The 23324-nt window shown below is 40.8% G+C and overlaps 1 protein-coding gene across 2 annotated transcripts; it reads right to left on the bottom strand.

The window, feature by feature from the left end:
* Positions 1 to 10472: 10472 nt before the first annotated feature.
* On the bottom strand, positions 10473 to 20042 carry LOC131252778 (CASP-like protein 5B2). 2 transcript variants are annotated; one of them, XM_058253472.1, is made up of 3 exons: positions 19515 to 20025; positions 16081 to 16213; positions 10473 to 10999 (listed from the first exon to the last, which is right to left on the bottom strand). In XM_058253472.1, the coding sequence occupies exons 1-3, from the start codon at positions 19643 to 19645 to the stop codon at positions 10802 to 10804; spliced, it is 462 nt and encodes a 153-aa protein (XP_058109455.1). In that variant the 5' UTR covers positions 19646 to 20025; the 3' UTR covers positions 10473 to 10801. The 2 variants fall into 2 exon arrangements, with proteins under 2 accessions (XP_058109455.1, XP_058109456.1); XM_058253473.1 differs by lacking the exon at positions 10473 to 10999 and adding an exon at positions 11007 to 11148 and having other exon boundaries at positions 19515 to 20042.
* Positions 20043 to 23324: the final 3282 nt, after the last annotated feature.

Here is a 23324-nt window from a genome sequence, read left to right as displayed (position 1 = left end):
GACTCGTATACAACTCTAGACATAACATCATATCAATTGGGAATCCAAAGGTACGACTCATTGTGCCGGTATGGCCCTCCTTTATTAGTGGACCATCCTGATTTTTGTTTCAGATGATAATGACGGATCGAATCCATGACATGTTGATGTTGACGGTAAAGGAAAAAAAAAAAAAAAGGCCGCATCATAACTATTGATATATCAGCATCCTATTTTATTTTAATGGTAGTGGGTGAAGATTATGAAAGCCAATAGCGTTTGGGTTTCGTTTTAGACACTTGTTTTATTTTATTTCAACTAAGAGACTTCATGACTCCCTTTGGCTACAAAGTCCAAACATATCCATCTAACCATGCATGCCGGTTATGACATGCAGCAGGAACTTCATGTTAGAGGAAGTTAGGTGGGGCCCATCATAATGTTTATGAGAAATTCACCCAATCCATCCATTTTGCTAGATCATTTTATAACACGCCCTAAAAATAAAACAGATACAAATTCAAGTGGGCATTTGACAGAAACAGTGAGGATTGAAGTGAGGATTGAATATCTACAGTTGAAACATTCACAGGGCCACGAAAGTTTTAAATCAAGCTTATATATGACCGACCTTATAAACGGTATGGATGGTATATAAACATCATGGTTGGACCTTTGGAAGGTTTCAACGGTTGTCACATCCTTACCCACTTTTTCCCTTTCGTGCGTCTCACTTAGTTTCGTATCCGCCTCATTTTTGGGCCCATGTCTTGAAAAACAAAAAAAGATGGATTTCTCACCAACATCGCAGTGGGTCCCACCTAGCTTCCCATTGCAGTTCAAAGGCATTCAATATCCAGTGGCACCGGTGTATTGTGGGCCCACGTGGCATGTTCATCTGACCTGTCGTCTACGTGGAAACGTGACTTTTAGTGCTCATCATAGAGCTCAAAAGTCATACTTAACATTTCTAAGTCATGCTTAAAATATATAAATTCACATGGTGTGGCCTAAAAAACTAAATTTATATGGTGTGGGAGCATATAGATTTTTTATTATTATTATTTTAAATCATAAACGGGAGCAGGCTAGGTGTTTACCGGGCTGTGGGGCCTACCTTGATGCATGTGCGGTTCATCACATTTTTCAGCTTATTTTAAGGTGTGGCACATGAAATAAAATATATTTAAATTTCAAGTGGACCATCTCCCGAAAATCTCTCAACATTTTTGGGAAATATTCAATCCACTATGGGTTACAACAAACCAACGGTCCTGATCACAGGACCATCGGCCCCACCAGTCAGAATTGAAAACGCATACATATATAATAAAACCCTTTGATACTCTGCTAGAGTGTGATGGATGATACGCAGGGAGGCACTTAGAAATTGCACACGCTACACATAAGTAATTTAAACTAAACTCTCCAAATTATGGTCACAGTTTAGATGTGCTGTGAACCAAAAATTTCGCTATTTTGATTTTCTGACCATCCGATTGGTGAGTATTAATTGGACGGTTAAAAACATAAAACATCCGTTGGTCTTGTTTCAACTACCAATTCTCCACAAATCAGAGGTTAGGATTGTTCAATCAATCTGATTTTTAAGTGGGTCCCACAATTTAGTCGTTTAATTTAAGTTTATTTATGCCACGTGTACAGCTTCTCTGCATATCAAACTTCATATGCCGCCAGAGTATGAACTCTCCCTACACTCGATACCAACTTTCTATCACGTGCATCACGTGTGACTACAGTGGCATTGATAGGCAGAAAGTGACAAGAGCATATAACAAAGAATCCTTTTGGCATATCAAGACCTTTTAATGAGAAAGAGAGAGTTCAACAAATCCTAGCCGTCCAATGCCAGTTATGTGGAGTAAAAGGTGGGCCCTTTGTTAGGTGTGGTGAAGGAGTATTTGATGGAGATTGAATGTGATGTTTGTCTCAGATTGAAATTTGCAACTACGCCAATGTCTCATTTCTCCATTGCCTTTAAATGCTACAGTCGTTTTGTGGTCTGTTTTTCACCTTTCTGGTACAACCCAAAGCTCTCCACGTCTTTCATTCTGAGAACGGACCACCTACAGCCTGATGTATGCTAACTTACCATGCAGCCCTGTTTTCCTACCAAGTTCTCACGTGTTTAGGACATCTGACCCGTTAAAAAGTTAGGCCCCACCTTATTTACAGAAAATTAGTCTGATCCACTCGTTTGGTGAGCCAAGCCTGTTTTTTGGCCGTTCGTTTATTTCCTATGGTGTGGCCTTCTTGATGCGTGGACTAGCTTGATCTTTGTACCAGATGATCCTCATTGGATGTGCCAAAGTTTGGATGGTTCTGATGTCCAGTATAGGTGACACGTGGCTGGTAAAGATGGAGATGCATGAAATGGGGTAGGTGATTAGTTCTCATCGTAGCAAGTGATCAAAGCCCTCAAAATCTCTCAACATCTTATACCACATTTGATTTTTTTTTTTTTAGTGGATATGGTAGTTCATACGCATCCACTAAGAAATTGTGACTCAAATTGCACCGTCCAAACAGTGGGGCCCGCTATGGATAGGTCATGATCACGAAGTCAGATTGATGGAGCAATCAATGTTTGCTGAATTTGGACCACTGAATTTCCTTTCATGTTAACCGTCCATTAATGTGTTCCAGTTGGTCTAGTTAGGATATCATTTCCGTGTTATTTTTGGTTGATGATGGATGTAAAGTGGGCCCATGTATCGGAGTTGTTCAGCTGAAGCTAAGTACATGGCAAATGTACAATTGTTTAGTGCATGTGCATGAACTATCACACTTGGCAGTGTACCATCGTTTTTCTCAGAAAAGAAATAAAGGCGTGGGGCCCACCACGGATGAGTCAGGGGCAGAAACAGCTGAGCAATTGAAAAGTTCTGTTGGGGAAAATTGGATAAGGATGCGAATTTCCAACGATGCAACGAAAAGGTGTGGGACCCACCCTGATGTGTCACATGTCCTTTATTTGCCATCCAACATGTTGATAACGTCACATGGACCCGGATGAAGTGAAACCACAAAACGCCGGTTTGATTATTGCCCCAGGAAGTTTTAACGGTGGATGTTCAATCACAACTCTTTCATCCGGTGTGGCCTATTTGAACTTTTCATTCGCTTCACTTCAGGACCCATGTCCTGAAATGAGCTGGCAAAACGGACGGACAGCATGGATAAAACACATACATCACAGTGGGCCCCACAGTGCTCAACACCACCTAGCTGGGTGGTGTTGGGGTCACCACTCAATCCACTTCCAAAAATCACGCGGATCCAAGACTCTGGTGGGCCACACGACAGGAAAAAGTGAGAATAGCCATGCCTACCATCAAAAACCTTTTTGGGGCCCACCATACCTTTGGATAGGGCTGCCATTTGTTTTTTCCTTCATCCCTGTGGGGGTGTACATAAACATCACGGTGGGCCCCAAAAGGTTGAATGGTGCACGTCCTCTCCCCATCTTTTCATGTGGTGTGGCCCATCTAAGTGTCAAATTGGCCTGATTTTGTGTGTTATTTAGTAACGTGGGCTTGGAGGAAATGATGGACGGAGTGGATTTCATACTCACATCACAGTGGGCCCCACATAGCTTCTTTTCCACGGGATTGGATAAAAATGAAAGAAAAGAGGGGCAAAGACCGAAAGAGTAATCAATTTCATGCATGCGCACCTTTCTTTCAAATTTTGTCCTTTTCTGCATGCTTTATTATCTAACCAAGCTCAGGAGGGGTGTCGCAACTAAAAATAAAGGGTCTTAATATCGTTGCCCTTAGCCCGTTTTCTCATCCACATGTGAAAAGTACTGATATTTTATCAGACAATATGCAAGTTGCCCCACCCACTTGCCTAACACACCATGGAAATACACAAATGATTGAATAGGTTATTTGAGGCACACGTGCCACTGTGGCACACATGTTTGAGATCTCAGCCACACGTTAATCATATCCAGCTGATCTCCATATGTGGCCCACCTGACTCTACACATCAAAGGCTGCGACACTTCTACATATACAAAATTTAGATTTCATTTATCTCTATCAAAGTCATCCGCTCATGTTAGGATGTAAGTCTAAAAATGAAATAGGTCCAAAATTCAAGTGGATTACATGCCAGGAAACAACAAGAATGGAAATACCCAACATTTGAAGAAGGGGGCAGCTGCAAGAAGAGTACGTTTCCCAGCCGGAGACCAACGAGCTCATTATCATCCATTAGGAAATGAAAAGAGCTCTCATATATAAAAGTGCTTCAACTATGCTTTTTTCAGTAATTGTGCGAAATTAATGTGAAATATATATATATATATATATATGAAAATAAGTATAGAGAATGAGTCCAACAACAAGGATAATCTTTTGGACAACCATCCTAATCTTCTCTTAACTCATCTCTTAAAGTAATCAAGAGCTTTTGAAAAACCATCCCACCTCTCATTATCTTTTCAACACGTAACAAGAAATGCTTAGAGAAAACTCTCCCATTGAGAAAGACACAGTTTAGCTATTGATGCGTGTTCTATGAGCCCTACCATGATATATGTGTTAGATTATCTTAGGGCTTGATCCCAAAAATGAAGTAAATCTAAATCTCAAGCGGACCTCACCATAGGAAAATAGTAGTGATTGAATGCTCACCATTAAAAACCTCCTAGGTTCATTCGGCATCCAACCTGTTAATTAGGTCATATAGACATGGATAAGGTACAAAAATACAAATATAAGCTTGTTCTAGAACTTTTGTGACCGCCGGGAGTTTTTAATGGTGGGCATCCGATCAACACTCTTTCATGTGATGTAGTCCACTTTAGATTTGAATCTACAGCATAAAATAATATGGAAAATGGATGGACAGCATGAATGAAATACATACATCATGGTGGGCCCCACAGAGAACTAACCAGTGGCCAATCTATGTCCCATTGAGAAACACCTTCTCTCCCTCTCTTCTCTACAACTTGATAGAAAATACAAAAACCTTTAAAGCTACAAAAATAAAATATTATCTTTTTGTAGTATTAGGGTAATGGTATACCGTATTGGGTGATGATATAGTATATACAAAGATCCTATCCATTGGGTGTAGGATCACCATCATTACATAGTCTTCTTCAGCCTCCACATGGTGAAAAGATCATTTTGCCTTATGTGAAATCCCCTCACCAAAATACTAACATTCAAAAATAATTATTTTGCCATTAGAAAAATGCCTCTACCTAACCTAATGATAGGTCATTATTCCAATAGAAACATTCCCGATCACAGTAGAAACATTCCTAATGCCCATGGTGACATTTATAATCCAACATCTTCATGAGGGATGGAAGGAAGAACAAAAATACCAGCTCGATACAAAACTTTTGCAGGCCCTCGAAGGGTTTCAATGGTGGGTATTCACTCTCTAGTATTTTCAGTATTGTGGCTTAGTTAAGTTTTAAATATACCCAAGTTTTTAGATTATAAGATGGCGCAACAAATTAACAAAGTGGGTGTCACACAAACATCATGGTGGGCTCCACAGAGCTTTTGATAAGTGGGTTCTCTGCAACATTTATTGAAGGGAATTCGCATGTGTTACAAGCTATCAACTCCCGCTTCTTCTTTTTCTTTTTAAAATACTCACACACACCACAATGGGTACTCGAACCCACGACTTATGTGTTAAAACTCATGTGAGTCTATGACCGAGCCATGAGTAGAGCTAGGCAGAATCCGACCCGATCCGAACCGAACCGAAGGCTTGCATCGATGTGGTTTGAGTAGGACTACTCAGATCCGATTGTACATCGGATCGAGTTCAGATCGTGGTCAATCTAGACCGATCCGATCCGATTCGGTCAAGTACTATATAAGCAATACTTTTTATTTTCATTTTTTTACCTCCCGCCTCACCTGAATGAAGCCCTAATCCCTCCCTTCTCTTTCTCTACTTAAATGACACTGCACCCACCCATCTCTCCTCCTTTCTCTCCTTCTTTCTCTCATTCTCTCTCCTCCTTTCTCTCCCTCTCTTTTAATCTTAATTCAGCCCAGTCCGAATCAACTGGATAGACTCAACTCAATCGGACTCAGTTCGGTTTCCCTGACCGAATCAGACTCGGTTCGAATCAGGCCAGCAAGGATTCGGATCGGATCGAGTCAGTCTTGATGGACTCGGTCCCGAATCAAATCGAGTTTAGGTCAAGTTATTGGAAAAATCGGATTGAGTCAAGTTGGACCCAATCCGGCCTGACTCGACTTGTTGCCCACTTCTAGCCATGAGTAGGGAGACCCAACTATCAACTCTCCCTTCTCTCGCAGTGTAATTGTGGAAACCATTGTCTCTAATTCACATTCCCAAAATTATGGTTGAAGAATTTCAACCTCTGATTCAAAAATACTAGTTCATTGAAATAGGATCATTGGATATTTTCATTTTCAACCATCCAGCCTGCTAATCCAATAGTCAGGTAATCAAATAATCTTAATATTCAGCTCATAGTGCATCTAAAGTGGGACCCGTAATTTTGACAGTCAAATTTAAAATGCTTTTACTCCGTGTTTGCAATTTCTAAGTAACTTTCAAGTGCTCGAGTATCATGCATTACCCTCTATCAGAGTATCAAAGTTTTTCAATGCTCCAAACCCGCCAATCAAGATTTTAGAGCCATCCACATTCAACTTTGGGACCCATCATATCAACGATTTGCACCGAACCGTGGACCATCAAACTGCACCATTCTCTCTCACAAAAGGGGTGTGTTATCATAGGTGGACCACCCCACTAATAAGAAAATGAACGGATAAGATAAAATGGACCAGCGGTTCAAATATTTTGTATATGTGTGGACCACCTGATGATCACGTTTACCTAAGGACCAATAGTTCTTACACACGAGTGAAACATCTCTGCCTCCACGTCTGAGGTGAGTGCACTCTCAAAACAGACTTAGGTAGGTGGAATTAGCAATGGCCTTGTTTGGGGTCAGGAAAATGAGAATGTGAATTTGGTAAATTCATGAATGTGGAATTCATGGAAAGTACTTTTTGAGTGGCGAAATTATCATAATGTCTATTGCATATATTTTTCTTTAGAAAGCTATAAAGTGGAAAATTGTGGAGCCCATATGACATTTTTATTAAATTCAATCCATCCTTTAGATCTAATCTGACATGATATTCAGAAAAACCAAAAAAAAAATTTAACCTAAACAGAAGGTGGGCCACACTGTAAAGAAATACATCATTTAAAAACATTAAAATTCACGTGCAGCTTATCTGGCGTCTCGATCTTAGATTTTTTGTTGGTGTGATTATCAGGGTGGGTATATGTGTTGGATAGGTTATATGTCATGCACATATCACGTGGGCCATAAAATTTCTTGGCTTTATTACTTTTTAAAGAAAAATATTTTTTGTAGTATGTGTAAGTGATCCTCAATCCTCAATAGTGCTAACTCTCAAAAAATAAAAAATATATATATATATATATATATTATTTTTTAAAGAAAAATAAAGTATGAAAATAGGTTGGTAACTTTCCTCCTCGAGGAGCACCTAGTGCATGTGAATTTGGAATTCTTTGGTAAATTTGAAATTCATGAGGAATTTTGCACTAGAAACCCCAATTACAAATGCAAATGGTTTTTTTTTTTTTTTTTTTTTAAAAAAAAAAAATTTAAGGATTAAAAAGCCCAGCAATCTTTTGGATGAGAGTAGATGAAGGTAAATGAAAGGAATTGGGAGTAAATAGAGGTAAACAATCTTTATGGTGTATTTGGATGGGATTAAATGCATGTAAATGAAATCTTTTTAGATGATAAATTTGAAAATACATGGGGTCAAATGCCTTTTTGAGCTCCACTGGAGAGTTGCCTAAATAAATAATGGTTTCACCACATTAGTATGGTGTACACATGGCCCATTGATGATACCTTAAAACAATTCAACTATCAGGGACATCACTAAAATTACAGCAATAGAATTATCCAAACCATTCAAAGGTTGGGCGCCATCTAAATGGGCAGTTCAAAACGTTGGCAAGTTGCTTATTTGTAGCCTAGCCCAGGGCTATAAATTTCCTCATTTTTTAAAGCTAAAATATATATCTCTCGATGGGCCTATGCTTATTAATCATTATGTCCAATATCACATATACACATTAATTTAGGATGTTAAAGCCATTTTAGAATATCACATATATTCCTGTAAATAGATTGAAAATTTCCAATGCATTTCAATTCCTCCCTTTTACTCCCATCCAAACAAAATATTTGAATTTCAATTCATTCAACTCCAATTCCACTTTCAATTTTCTTACATTTACAAGCTCCCAATCAAGCCCTCACATAGATTTATAGGTTTTTGAATTTGAAAAATCCTCAAACTTGTAACTAAACAGCAGAGATTTGAAATTTGTGGACAAATCCACGTGAATTCCCTTAATGAGACTGATAGTATGTGAATCAACCATGCCTACATAAATTGGAAGGTTAGGATTGTCATACAAGGGCGATCTTGGGAGTATGGTTCTCCCGCCATGGTGAGACACAACAGACCAATGGTCTAGATTGCCTAACCAATGGGCCCCACTCATGATAACTTAAGAAATAGAAAAAAAAAAAAAAAAACTCCACCAGTAAAATTATCATGTTTTAATCAAGGATCGGACACGCTGGGCCACGTGTAACATCAGTTGCTGAAATAATTGGTGGGGCCCACTAATAGTGGCAAGAACGTTGATTCAAATCTCTACCTACCAACCCCGAGCATGTGAGGTTGTCGGTCAGTTTTTTTTTTTCCTTAGAGAAATGCTCCAGTGCTCTCTCCTAGCACTGTAAGTTATAGTGCTTCTGGTTGGATCGGTTCACCTGGACAGTCCATTCGATTAATCTGAACCGTCCATTTAAATCCAGAACATATTTCATAGGCTATCATTCCAAAAAAAAAAAAAAAAAATCTTACTGATTGGATGATCCAATCCATTTCAGCTTAGCTTTAAAAAAAAATAAAAAAATAAAAATAAAAATAAAAATAAAAAATCTTACTGATTGGATGATCCAATCCATTTCGTCTTTGCTTTATTTTCCACAGCCATCGATTTTCGGCGCCGTTAATGGATGGATGGATGGTTACAATTGCCTAACAAAGTCATTCTTCAGAAGCATAAGCAATCCATGACAGGCACTAACAAATAGATGGATCAAATAGTTGATTGGACATTCTTTTGTGTAAATTATCTAGGCTGTCTATATTAAAGAGCATTGATCAAAGGGTTCATATTTGTCAGATCGGTGTGATGTTTGCATTGTGAAAATGATGAAATTTCAAGTCTCGGATTGTCCACGAGCACAAAATCACGTCCGAGTGACTATCCAACGATTTTTAACCGTTGATTTACATGGTCAATGTGTGGATGGTGTTGATCATCATATTAAAGTAATTATAGTGATGCAATTGATAATCTAAATATTTTAGGATATCATTAGTGGGTCATGAGTCCAAAAGATTAATAATTTAGTGACACACATGTTACACGTGCAACTCTCAGAAGGATTTTAGATGTAATCCAAGCTCTCGCAATGAAATTGAAACCTGGTTGAGGGGATTTGAAACCGCAGTTACTTTATTACTTTACGGTGCCAAACAACCCAGGGGATTTGAATCCCCCCCAAATCCATGGTACCAAACGACCCCTTGTGGTTACAAGAATCACTTTTGTTAGGCAAATGTAACCATTCCATCCGTTCATCTGGTCAGTATGATTTTTGCATCAACGCCGCTAAAATGGTTTCTGTACTTAATGGACGGTTCAGACTGGCGTATCTCTTTAAATATATATAAATATATATATATATATATATATATATATATATATATATATATATATATCTGGCACTCTAACCCAAGCACATGGCACACGTGTATGGCCTGCTGTCAGTTTATCTCATGGCCCCTACCTAGATGAATCCAACCAACGGTCCGGACCCACTAGATGACCACACCAGATTACTTACATGTACCACATGTATTTGAATACTCCGACCTGTGATTCCTGCCAATGGCCCTCCTGGCAAGGGGATTGTTTGGTGTCCTCCATATAAAGCTTCAGGATCAGGCCAAAAACCCAGCTGATGAACGGCTAAAAACAGGAATGGGCCCACAACTGACTGGGAAAGTAGAAAACCCAAAACCCTAGACCAGCCCATTGATCTATCAGACACTGATTTTAAGAGCCATGCAGTGCAAGATCAGCCATTTCTACAACAAGATCAATGGGTCATTAGACCTGCCTGGCCCAGCCCATTGACGACCCTAAATGCAGGATGCCTTTGAGAAACTTAGATCTCCATGAGGCCAGCTACACCTGTAACGTTAGTAAACAAATAATGAGAAGGCTTGCTAGCAAGGCTCTTCACCAAGCTTGATGTGCCCCACTGCGTGATGATCCAGACCGCTCATCTAAAAGCTGATACTGTACAGTCAAAATAGAAAGAATCGCACTCATCTGTGATCATAACCATTCATTCCAAGTTCAGCTAGAAAATGCTTTCCTAAGGTTTGTTGTCTCTAAGTTGGGTTTTTACAGACAATCAGGACTGACAATTGGATTTATTTTTTTTTCACTTTTCTTTTAAATCATTTCTCCTTCTCAGGGCCAGTCAATTCTAATTGAACCATGCATGCATACATGCACGCCAGGATTTCCAGATTCACGAGGGGTTTTTCGCCATACTGAAAAAAATAAGACCATGTTACAGACAGCATATACAATGAGAGAAGAGACGCGGTAAGAAGCGTGGAGCTTGTAGGTGTCATTAAACAGAAGCCAAGAGCCAAAACATGACCAGAGAAGATATCGCAATGAATAGCCAAGTTATGAAAGCTAAAGCGATCGAGATTTGGAACTTGCCACACGGAAGGCCTTCTGACTTGCAGTAGTCTATGTCCCTTGTGAACAAAACCACCACTCCTGCCGACGAGCATGCCGCTGCAAGCGATAGTGTTGACGTCACCTGCATTGGGTTATCCTGATTAGTTTAATATTTTAATTAAATCAAGTGTATAATAAAGATGAGATTTTGTAGAGAGACATGGAGGCCCGCTTGTCTCCATCATCTCCTCCCTCCATGCCACTTGCTTCTAGGGCAGTCGCATTGCTGATCTGGTGGTGAGCCACATAGTTAGGCTATAGTTTTAAAACTTGCAGCGATCGGATTATCTTAGCCATCACATTAGTGAATTATGAATGGATGGTTAAGATAGAGAAGAAAAAAAGACTGAGATAAGTAGATGGCTCCCACTGTCAAATCACCATGATTTTTGGGTCATGTCCTGTGTAACAGTGACCTATCAAATCAATGGTTCTTATTGTCCTTGATCTCCACAGCAGGTACGATGGAGATGTTGGAGGCAAGCAAGCATCAATCCCCAGAGAGGTACACCAGCAAGTTTAGAAGGATGTCATCCAGAAGAAACTCAATCTCTGCATTCAAACTTTTTACATTTATTTTTTTCCTTTTTCTGATGATTAAGATATTTGCATCCAAACATGAGTTTTAGAAAGAAGCAGACAAGAAAGACTGACACAATCCAAGCAGTTCAAAATCCAAGCCCAGGCCCATTTATAACCATAGGCAACATGCAATGTAGTTGTTTGGGAGGTGAGCTAAAGTCATCTAACCAAGAAAAGAACAAAAAGGCTTTGGGAGTGGACCACAATAAAACATAAATCAATCAGCTCAGACATATCATCACTAAGGAATAGTTACATCAACGAGCATAACAACCTGAGGCAAGCAACCGATCAATCTGGGCCAGGGGGAGTCTACCATATTCCAGTCCAAAATATTTCAGGTTGGGATTGCAAAGCATGCGGGCTTTTGGATTACAAGGCATCCAACACCATTTTCCCAGGTTATTTTCTGTGGATGGTAGTGAAATTCATAATCGCCATTGTTCTCTTCCTCACATCACATCGTGAGCTGATTGATATTGAGGCATTCTACTGCAAACAAGGACTTGTTGTAATCAATATAGGATGGGAAGAAGAGTGATGAGGGCCACAACATCAAATACAGTCCTGGTTTGCTACTCATGCTTGTCTATAGTTCTCTTATCTTTTGCAATTCACCTTACAAAAGGAGTTTTATTCTTGAGTTAGGATGGGAGAAGACCAGTTCAACATTAGCATTTATTTCATCCGTTTGGAAGTCAAAGAGAGTTTTGAAACAGACATGGAATTTAGCCTCCACAAGTATCACATGAGGTAAGCTTCTAGATGAATATTACTTATCGAGTGACAACATCTCCATCAGCACTCTCAATTTCACTAATGAAAAGAAGCTCTAACCCTGTTTTTACTTCAGAGCAGATTCTAGAATACGCTGGTCTTGCCTTCGGCAAAAATTTGCAGGTTATAGCATGTCCTCTGAAATCGAGCATGAAATGAGGCTTTTTCCTCTTCCTTTTTTTCTTTTTTTTTTTTTTACGGTAATGAAACTTCTATTTAAAAAAACTGCGCCGAGGAAAACATCAAGTGGGGACAACACCAACAGACCAACCACAGAAAAACAAAACAAACTACAGCCGAAACACAGAATTACATTAAAAACATCAATGGCCTTAAAACAAGAGACCCATTCCACCCAATCTCGATTGACCCTTTTAACCACATCTGACACCAACCCACTCAAATTCCGAAAACACCAATTGTTCCTCTTCCCCCATGTAATGAGGATACTAGTCACCGGTTTTTAAAGAAACCCACACCTCATCACAAGTAGCGAGTGGGCATGGGGTCAAATCCCCCACAAGTCCTCGAGTGCACAACACAGTGTTGAAGCAAATATCGCAGGAACAGAAGTAAAGCAAACTAAAATGAGGTCTCCATCCATCTACCGCATTCCCTCCTGTGATGCTGACTCTAATGACAATGAACCTTGGTTCCAGAATGCAGCATTATCATCTGTACATTGAAAGGATGCAACTGGGCTGGATTGGGCTTATCAGGGCCCATACGCAATCCACCCATTAAGAGTTGAGCCTTAAGTCCTGAGGGTTGACCCAGGCTAGGGTTTTAGGCCCAATAACTAAATGAGCTTAACATGGGCTTGTGTATCCTAAAGGTCCTAGGTCTGACCCAACTTATTTAACATTGGTAAGCTACCCAGTTGGTGCACCCTGAGCTTGATTCATTAGCAGGCACAGGCTTCCAATAGCTATATGGGCTCGACAAGGGCTTGTGTACTAAAAGTCCGAGTAGGTACAGCCCAATTCATATAAAATGGGTGGGCTGAGGACTTGGTGGGCCCTGAGTCTGATTCATTCGTGGACAAGGTGGGTTGGGACGGGCTTGGGTCCTTAGCTCATGGGCTAGACCTAGACATGCTTCAGTCCAGTCCAGACAAGTTGCAACCCAAATTGTTTGATTCTAGAATGGAAGAAGAAAAAATAACAACATGCTTGCTACTCTTCACCATGCAGTTCACCTGGAATAAAAGGGTCGGCTAAACTTTGTGACTGCGCCAATGATCCAGAATCTCCCGGGAGTCAAACCCCTGATTGATAATGCTGTAACCAAATACAGTGTACTATGCCAACTTTACAAGATAATCAATTTCTCATTTCTCATAAGGGTTATTAGGCTTGCTAATTCAACTATGATTTTGTATTTAGTTTACGCCAGTAGGCTTTGGTGGCCGTGCTGAATGCCTTGTTGTATTTTTTATAATGATTTTAGCCAACCTAGAAAAAATTATGAAGGATCACGGTGAGACATCATTACATCCCTTATGTGAATCTTATGCCTTATATATCAATATGATACAATGTCAAACCTAGAGAGATGGCGAGATAAAATAGAGAACTATGGACATTTTTGAGTGAAGTGTCGCTGCTGTAAGAGTTCCATTATCCAGGAAAACCAATCAACTGCAGGCCGCCACCCACAGAAGGAAAAGAATATCAAAAGAAGAGCTGGGCATATTTCTGTTTATCCATTGCCCATTTGCCTCTTCTGTTTGGAACGGTCTTCTCTATGTTTATATCTCTTGGGTTTCACCGAACTCCATTGGGCAGTTCCTCATGGGGTGGCATGGACTGGCATTTGGAAAGAACTTGTCAGTAATTTGGCATCTCTGCTTGCTGGCTAGTCTATAGGCATTATGGGAAAAAAGAAATGACAAACCTTCAAGGAAAACCATTCTCCTTCATTCCATAAACATGACAAGAAAAAGGAATCTCTCCAAAAAAAAAAAAAAAAAGATACGCATCCAAAGAACCCTCATATAGGTTTCAGAAACAAAAGAAACCTAATGCAAAGTCAAAGAACCAAAATGTCCCTACTCATAGCTATTTCTCAGTGAGCCATAAGTGGGGTACCTTGGTCAATTCCAATTATTTAAAGAAACATGAAACTAAAAAAGATAAAAATAATACTAAATCTATCAAGGCCCACACGTGTGATCATGTGGAGCCCAAATGTAGGATTGGAGATCTGCTTGCATCATCTTTACAACCAAAAAAAAAAAAAAGGTTACTTTCGGTTGCCTCATGAGAAACTTGCTACCATCCGTTCACAATTTCAGCTCCAGCGGGGAAAGGGGAAATGTCTCAAAAGGGGGCAAACTCATATTGGATGGTCAAAGAAGCCGGATAACACCATCACAGAAGTGTTTTCCTCATATAAACATATTTACAGTCAATTCAGAAATTCTCTGGGTGTGATAATTGTTTTCTATTAAGATGTTGATTGGGCAAGACACACCATACAAGCATGTAATGTGGCCCGCCCATCATAGCCCTGATTAACACAATGGTCGTTAGTCTTCATGGGTGTGCCCTGGAGCAGTCTGCCTAATTCAACATTTTTTAGAAGATAAAAAGATTATCTAATTATACAATTAAGGTGGCAAAGACTCCCAGTCATTCCAAAGTTGTAGGTTTTAGAAAGTGACCAAAATATACACTTCTAGAAACATTTTAAAAGAAAAGTCGGTCTTTAGATGGCAACTGGATTTTAATCAGTTCACTGGGAGTCATAAAAACAATTGAACTAAATACAACAAGACGGGCCTATGAACATTTCTTGTTGCTACCAGAGAAAATTGCATACAACCAACCATATTTATCTTCAGGTTCAGAAGTATATCACATTCAATGATGTAATGGTTACAATGCACCTAACCGACAAGGAATCAGAAATTTTGTACTTTCACGTTCACACACTTACTTTGTTCATTTAAACTTAGAAAATATACATTTACAATATATCAAATGTCCGATATGTGAGAACAGTGGTCCTTTGAGACAGAGAACTTCAGTCATGTAATAGTCAGTAAAGAGTTGACTTCCTTTCCATCCACTGTGTGGTGGCGGTCCAAGTCTGGAACTTTTTTCCTAGCTCAGCTCAGATCGGATGGTCTCTTAATGTTTCCATTGGCAATTTACTTGTGACATGCAGCTGTGGTCCATTTAAAGGCCGAAGGACAATGATCATGTGCAACAGAGTATCCCTTGGAATTATTTGGGGGAGCGTGGAGGGAGAGAGAAAACTCTTCGAGGACAAAGTGGTGCCAATGAAACCCTCAAAGAGAAGAATTATGATCATAGATGTAAATTGGCCATTGCCTAGCCAAGAATTTTGTGGGTGTTCGATGGCAGTCCTTCTGGGAAATTTGGAAGTGTTTAGTGGCCTGTTGTTTGTTTCCTCCTTTTTTTGGGGTATCTTTTGTGGGGGAACGGTTATTGGGGCTCCCCTTGCATTCGTAATATTCCTTTGTTTTCTTTTGATGGATTGAGTGTGAAGTGACAGGAGGGTCACCCACTGCTGGGTATTTCTGTTTGTTTTTCTTTTCCATTTCTGATAAATTCAATCGGTTACAAAACCAAAAAAAAAATAATAGCATGTTGATCTGCAATGTAGGCAAAAATAAGACCCAAATGTACAAACATCATGTTAATCTTGACTGAAAATTTTAGAAAATGAATGTACTCGGGCATACAAGGTCTCAGAGTTTTGCAAGAGCATGTTAATGCAACTGTATGCAGCACATGTAGCATAAATAAATGGAGTATAGAATGGAAAATTACTTACCCAATCTCCAACCACAAAAAGGCTCACTAAGACAGGATTTTGAAGGTCTCTCTTAATCCTCAAAGCATAGACATCAAGACACGCGAGTCCAAAGCTCCACAGAACTTGCAGCCCCATTGAAGCAATCAAATAGCTGAAACACAAAGTAGACGACTGTAAAAGCATATGATTGAAGAAATTCCGTGAATGCATGTACTGGTGAGTATGTACGTCTACGTCACTGTCAAACTGACGATATGCATATTGTGAAGTGCCCCCAGGTCTCGAGTCTGTGTGAGTTGTGGGCATGGTTACACAATTCAGACCATTGATCTGATGGGTTCCACTGTGGATAGAAAATGCCCCCAAAATTTCCCAGACTAGAAGATCCTAGCCATCAAATTTTTGGTCCTCTCACCACTGAATATGTACCATCACCATTATCTGGAGGCCACTGATTGAAAGTAATGCAGGGGCATTTTCACACCGGGCTCGAGTGGGGTTGCCTATAGGATGCAGGGGCACACTCGGGGTGGGCGGCCTGTGTGAGGTGGGCCCCACCCGTATGAGGCGGGTGGCTCGTGTGAGGTGGGCCCCACCCGTGTGAGGCGGGTGACTCATGTGAGGCGGTACCCATGTGATTTAGGGCCCACGAGAGGGGGTTCGGCCGATGTCTTAACCCATGAGATGTGGGGCCTAGGCTATAAGATAAAGGGATTGATTCACTATGCTCTAGCAGTTCGAGCTTTGAGAGCAAGTAGTTAATTGTCCTGCATCAAATTGGTATCAGAGTGGGAGGTCTCGTGTTCGATACTCCTCACCGAAGGAGATTAATGCAGGGGCATTTTCACACCAAGCTCGAGTGGGGTTGCCTATGGGATGCAGGGGCACACTCGGGGTAGGCGGCCCGTATGAGGCGGGTGGCTCGTGTGAGGTGGGCCCCACCAGTGTGAGGCGGGTGGCTTGTGTGAGGCAGTACCCATGTGATTTGAGGCCCACGAGGGGGGCTCGGCCGAGGTCTTAACCCATGAGATGTGGGGCCTGGGTTATGAGATAAAGGGATTGATTCACTATACTCTAACATTTTCAGCTTTTAGAGCAAGTGGTTAATTGTCCTGCATCAAAAAGGTTACCACTTATGTTTGTCCCATTAGGTGATTTATGGGCATGTCTCTCAACTGTGGGGCCCATCAAATACCACTTATATTTGTCCCATCAGGTGATTTATGCACAATGAGCCATTAGAAAAGTTCAGAAAGAACAAAACTACTATCATTTTCAGCATTGTTAAGCAATAGAGAGTATCTGATTAGAAGAAAATAGATAGTTACTTGAAATTGGGGCCAAGGTTTTAAGTTTCGGTTTTTTTATGGGGGGCGGGGAGGGGGGTGGGGGTGGGGGGGCAAATCGCGGTGATGGCAATGATCGGTGAAGAATAATACAAGTTACAACCTTGAACAAATTTCACTCAGTCGTGCCAAGCAATCACTCCATGCATGAGCAGATGGTGCCCAGCTGGAGGTAAGATCATAGGAACTCCTCAAGGCCTAGATCTGAGAAGTAGTACATAACATATGAACAATGATTTTGTATGTGGAACCCTGCCCAACCACATGCAAGCACACATTTCACTAATGTCACAAGTGTGCAAAACCCAAGCTTTCAATCAGGCAGGCCAAGGCGTTTCGTATCTTTTGGCCCAAAAATCAGGTTGTTTCACTCTCTAGGCATGCTACAATGTACAAAACAAATGAATGGCAAAAGAAATAATTATAGACATCTCTATGTTTTGTCACTGTGGCCCACTCGAGGGATGAAACACCACAATGATTTTGTTAAGAAACTAACCAATACACCAAAAGCCCCAGGACTGATGGAACGCATCAAGCTAGGCTCTTTAGACCGTTGGGATCATAACATTCCATGACACTCCATGGCCAACGTCCGCGGCAACCCCCACTCTATGGGGGCACTCTGGCCTCTTTTTCGGGTAGTCCTTTCCAGAGCATGGTGGCTACACTCTGGTTATCCATGTAACCCTTTACGCTTGGTGGCTGCACTCTGGTTGTCCAACTAGTCATTTCCACATTGTGGCAACTTTCACTCTGGTCCAGGTTGCCCTTTCCACAAGTCACCCCTTCTGTGACTCGAACACAGGACATAGTGTTGGCTCCGATACCAATTGTTAAGAACCTAACCAATGCGCCAAAAGCCCCAGGACTGATGGAACACATCAAGCTTGGTACTTTTCATGAATGATAACCAAGCACACACCTGTACACCCAAACACTCAGGTCTCTCACTTGTGTGCAATATTGGCATGTCTATAACTGAACTCTTCCAGTCACAACATTTTTCACGGGTGATAACCAAGCACATGAACACGTACGGAGATCCCATAACCTTTTCATCCTCCAAGGTTTATACCATACCTATGGCATCTCTCTATGATGGCCAACCGTTAATGGATTCAAAGAAAAAAATTGCCATGATCGGTTTATCCTAAACGTCTAAAAACATGGTGTATAAAAATCATTCAAAATTCAGTCTGTAATTTGTATTCAACACTTTCCAAATGGCTATGATTCTCCAATAAATGTGAAATGTGGTCTATGGTCCATTCAGGGAGTTGTATAATGAAGAGAAATGCCCGGGTACCAGCACCAGTACCATAAGGTAACCATACTTCACATGTTTTCCTGCCATTGTGTCACATGTTTAGAAAATCCGATCCGTGCAAATGGTTAGCCCCATCATGAAGAACACATAACCTGCCTACTTCTTGGATCGTCCTGGTTTCAGTTACAGGTGATATTTGCAATGAGATCAGCCTTGCACAGCCCATCTACATTGGCGGGATACACGTGCGGGGAAGTAACATGATGCTATCATGGCGTTGGGGGCAGTATCTGATCATTTCTCTGCCATGAATGAGAATTTCATTCTCCAGGTGGATTAGATCTCCTCCCATGAATAAAAAGAAAGGCATATATATTGTATACGGGGCAGACGTACATGATGATCTGAACCGCTCATTCATCACAATGCACCATAAATGGACCATGGGCTCAATATCACAATAATCAGACAATCCTAGCCATGTAAAGAAAATGCTGCACAAAAATCAGCGACCACACTTTTTACACGGCTAGGATTATCCAATCGCTGTCATTTTTGGCATTCAAACCATCGATAGTCATTCCCAACAAACAGACGGTTCAGATCATCGTACTCATGTGCCAAATGTATGGTTGAGAAAATGGGAGAACAAAATAGGTGGAACGAACCCTCTACAGTATAAATGCACATGCATACATGGATCAACCATAACTCCTAATTTTAACCGAAAATTCAAAAACTTAAAAAGAAAAAAAAAAAAACATAGAAATATCAAATAACTATCTAAATTATAAAATAAAATAAAATAATAATAATAATAAAAGAAGGATCTATACCAGAAAGCAGTGAAGCTCGAAAAACCAAGACCAGAAACCATGGCGACAATCGACGCCGCTGCAAACAGACACTGCCATATCCTCAGCAGCAGCCCACTTATCGTGCCAGGGCTCCCGAGCAAGTCCTTCATTTCCTCTCTCTCCCCCTCTATCAGGGTCTATACACCAATCTCTCTGTGTATATATCTCTCTCGGGCCCTCCTTTTTCCCAAACCGGAGGGGCCCTCAAAAACCCTAGATTTCAGTACCTTTCCATATCGAATGAAACCTCTACCCGATCTCCTCCGTTTCTCCTCTTCTTCCCCAGCCCAACTAAGTGACCGATTCTTCCGATTCAACTCAGGTAACTGGTTCTCATTAAGGATTCTGGGGTTAAAAGAAACCCTAGAGATTTTTCTCTTGCAGGGAGAGGATCTATGAGAAGGAGACGAAGCAAAGAAGAAAATAAGAGTCGGGCGGAGAATTTTTAAATGGGGTGAGCGGTCGTACATGAACTTCCTTTTCTTCTTTTCTTTTTCTTTTTTTTAATCTTTCTTTTACACTTTTCTTCTTTTGGGTGAGGTGTTATTCGGTAACCCCGTGTTATCCCTTTGGTGGGGCCCACATTGATTATTTATCGTAAATCCACGACGTCCATCTATTTTTCCAGAAAAATTCAGTATGAAATCCCAAAAATTAAGTAGATTTAAATCTCAGGTGGACCACACAACAGGAAACTTTGTTGATTGAACCTCCACCGTTAAGAACTTCCTAGGGCCCACCGTAATTTATATTTTCCATCCAACCCATTGATAAGTTCAAAAAAATATGGATAGAGGGAAAATACAAAAATAATCTTGATCTAAAACTGTTATGGTTCACAAAAAGCTTTGAATGGGAATTTACCAGTTTTTCTAGTATTATGGTGTAATGAAGAGTTAGATCTGCTTAAATTTTGGTATCACGTTCTAAAATGAGCTGGAAAAACAGATGGACGGCGTGGATTTATAAAAAATTCATCAATGTTGTCCCTACATGGTAAGGATAGTTGCCACTAAAATATTACCCGGATAAGACCTAATCCGCTCCCGTTGCTCTCGGCCATCCAGCCACGGGCGCTCAGAAGAGTAAAGACAGGATTTGGATTGCGTGGTGCAGCACACAGCACTGACGTCAGTGCTGGAATGGCTCCATCGGCCCACCATGATGTACGTCTTTTACGCAGTCCGATTTTCGGATTGCATGGTGGTGCCATCGACCCACTTGGTGTGTTGACGTCACCAAGTTTTGTGGGCCAACAACGATGTATATTATAGGAAGATCCGAGCCCCTAATAAACCCAAGGGTAAGCCTCAAACTAATTCAACCAAGTATATGAATAACCAAGGCGATGCTCGTCCGACCTGATGCAAGCGTCCCCGAAGAAGTCGTGCGCTCTGAAGGTGCTCTTAGATATGAAGGTGCTCTTACTTCGAGGCTGAGGATCGGAGTGACTTCCACACTTCGATCGGAAGTGGTAAGCTGCCTACCTAACGTCTAACGAAAGACGAATAATCCGACCATTGACATCAATTGCATGAAGTCTGACCCGATAAGATAAATCCAGCACCTGGCCTTAGACCTCAAAGAGAAGGTTTCCATAGCGCCGAGCCGAGGCAATATGTCAAGGTGGGCATTCCGTCTGCCAAATTTAGAAATTACCATAAGCAAACATGGCCGATTGCTTCGCTCCCATATACGCATTATCCGCATGATACGCTACACGGTCCACGGATTACGTATAATATACTCACGATCTCAGTATCCCGTTGATTGAATAAATCGTGCAGACAATAGCGAATCCAGACCATCCAACAATCAGGTATAAATACATTGAGACCTCACTACTAAGGTAAGTAACATTCTGACATTCTCCACTACTCCCCACTTAGACCCAAGTTCCCTTGACCTGACTTAGGCATCGGAGGGTCCCCCGGCTTAGCCAGGGTCGCCTTTGCTTGTTCTCATTGTATAGAATCAAGAAGTTGAAGTGGTCCACAGTTCGGGAGACTAAGTGGAGTGTCGTCCAGATTCTAACCTCAACAATGTATATATTATATTCGGACCATCCATCTGCATTACGAGATCAATTTAAGGCATGAGCCGACAATTTTAGCAGATCCGAAGCTCAAGTGGACTACACCAAAGAAAGCAGTGGGATAAATGCCCATCATTAAAAGCTTCATAGGCCCATTGTAATATTAATTTGCCATCCGTTCAGTTGATTAAGTTACATAGACATGTATGAAGGGAAAACACAAGGGCCTCTTTGGGAGTGTGGATTTGAAATCCCCTCATTTGAAATCTTATTATTGTGCTTGGCACCCTGGATTCATAATCAACTTTGATCCAGAGAATTTCATTGCTAAATCAACTTTAATCTCTAATTAATGAAAGTCTATAACGCCTGATATAGTGGTTGTAATAAGCTCGTTAAAATATATAATTTGTTTGAAAATGATAAAATTTTAAATCTCAAGTAGGCCAGAGGTATAAGATGATGTCACTAACCAATGATTTTCAACCATTGATTTATATAGATAATGTTTAGACAATGCTGATTATTATATTAAAGTAATTAGAGTGACACAATTGATAATCTAATTATTTTGAGATATCATTAGTGAGTCATGTATCCTATATATTAATAGTTTAGTGACACACATGTTATATATGCAACTCTTGAAAAGATTTTAGATGTAACTCAAGCTCTCACGGTGGATTTGAACCCAATTACTTTATTGTGTCACCCCGAATCTACGGTGCTGAACAATCCCTTAGTATATGCTTTATCCAACACTTCCGTAACCCCCAATAAATTTTAACGGTAGGCGTACAATCACTACAGTTTCATAAGATGTGGTCTACGATAGAATTGACCAAAAAATGGATGAACGGCGTGGATAATGGTAGATCCAAAGAGCTTTTCCACCATCACACAGTACCGACGTCGGTGCTGTGTGTTCCACTGCCTGTCCCGGTTTTTCAATTAAAATAACGAACCTGCCGTGTATAGAAATGATGAGAAAGAGTTTGATGGTATGCAGAGTATGATGGATGATACACAGTCACTTATAGAGATTGAACACGTGGAATGCAAGTTATATAAATGAACGGTCCAGATTATAGTTTTCAATGGAGATGAATCATGAAACAAAATTCAAGATGATCTGAACATGGGATTGGTGAACATAGTACAATACCATTTGGCTCGAGCATGGCATAATACCACTACCACGAATGTCTGCGAAAGGTGGTGGGACCCACTAAGTAGTAGTATATTTCAAGGGAAGCCCAGATCAGGCAGAAGAAGCCAATGCCGTCCAATGATGACCGTCCAACATATCCCTCCGAAATTCATTGAATGTTATTATATGACTCGTTTAATGGGACGAGATCTAGCTAGCCTACATCAGCGGTTTAATCATGGCGTTTTAGTAAGAAGATCTGAACCGTTCATTGGTCATCAGATCCCATAAATGAGAAATGGATGACAAGTTGCGATAGCAAGCAATCCTAAAATACACAAATGTTGTCATGAGGTCACCGACTGAAATTTAGTGATCCGTGTACATCCGCGGCTGGTACACATGAACGAACGGCTAGGATCACTGTACTGAAATTGGCCACGCGTATGGTTGGACGGGGGAGATTTTGTCCAGACCTCACTGTTTCAACCGAGGTGCGGTCCAGTGGTCCCGCGCTGTTGCGGGGTCCACACCCGTGTATGACATCCACGGATGTGGATTGCGTCACCCCCGCGTCTCCAGCTGGGAACGGGCAGGAGCTTTG

The sequence above is a fragment of the Magnolia sinica genome, chromosome 8 (genome assembly GCF_029962835.1).
Source record: "Magnolia sinica isolate HGM2019 chromosome 8, MsV1, whole genome shotgun sequence".
Classification (NCBI taxonomy): domain Eukaryota; kingdom Viridiplantae; phylum Streptophyta; class Magnoliopsida; order Magnoliales; family Magnoliaceae; genus Magnolia; species Magnolia sinica.
The sequence above is the reverse complement of the archived record's forward strand: the minus strand, read 5'-3'. Positions and strand labels throughout refer to the sequence as shown.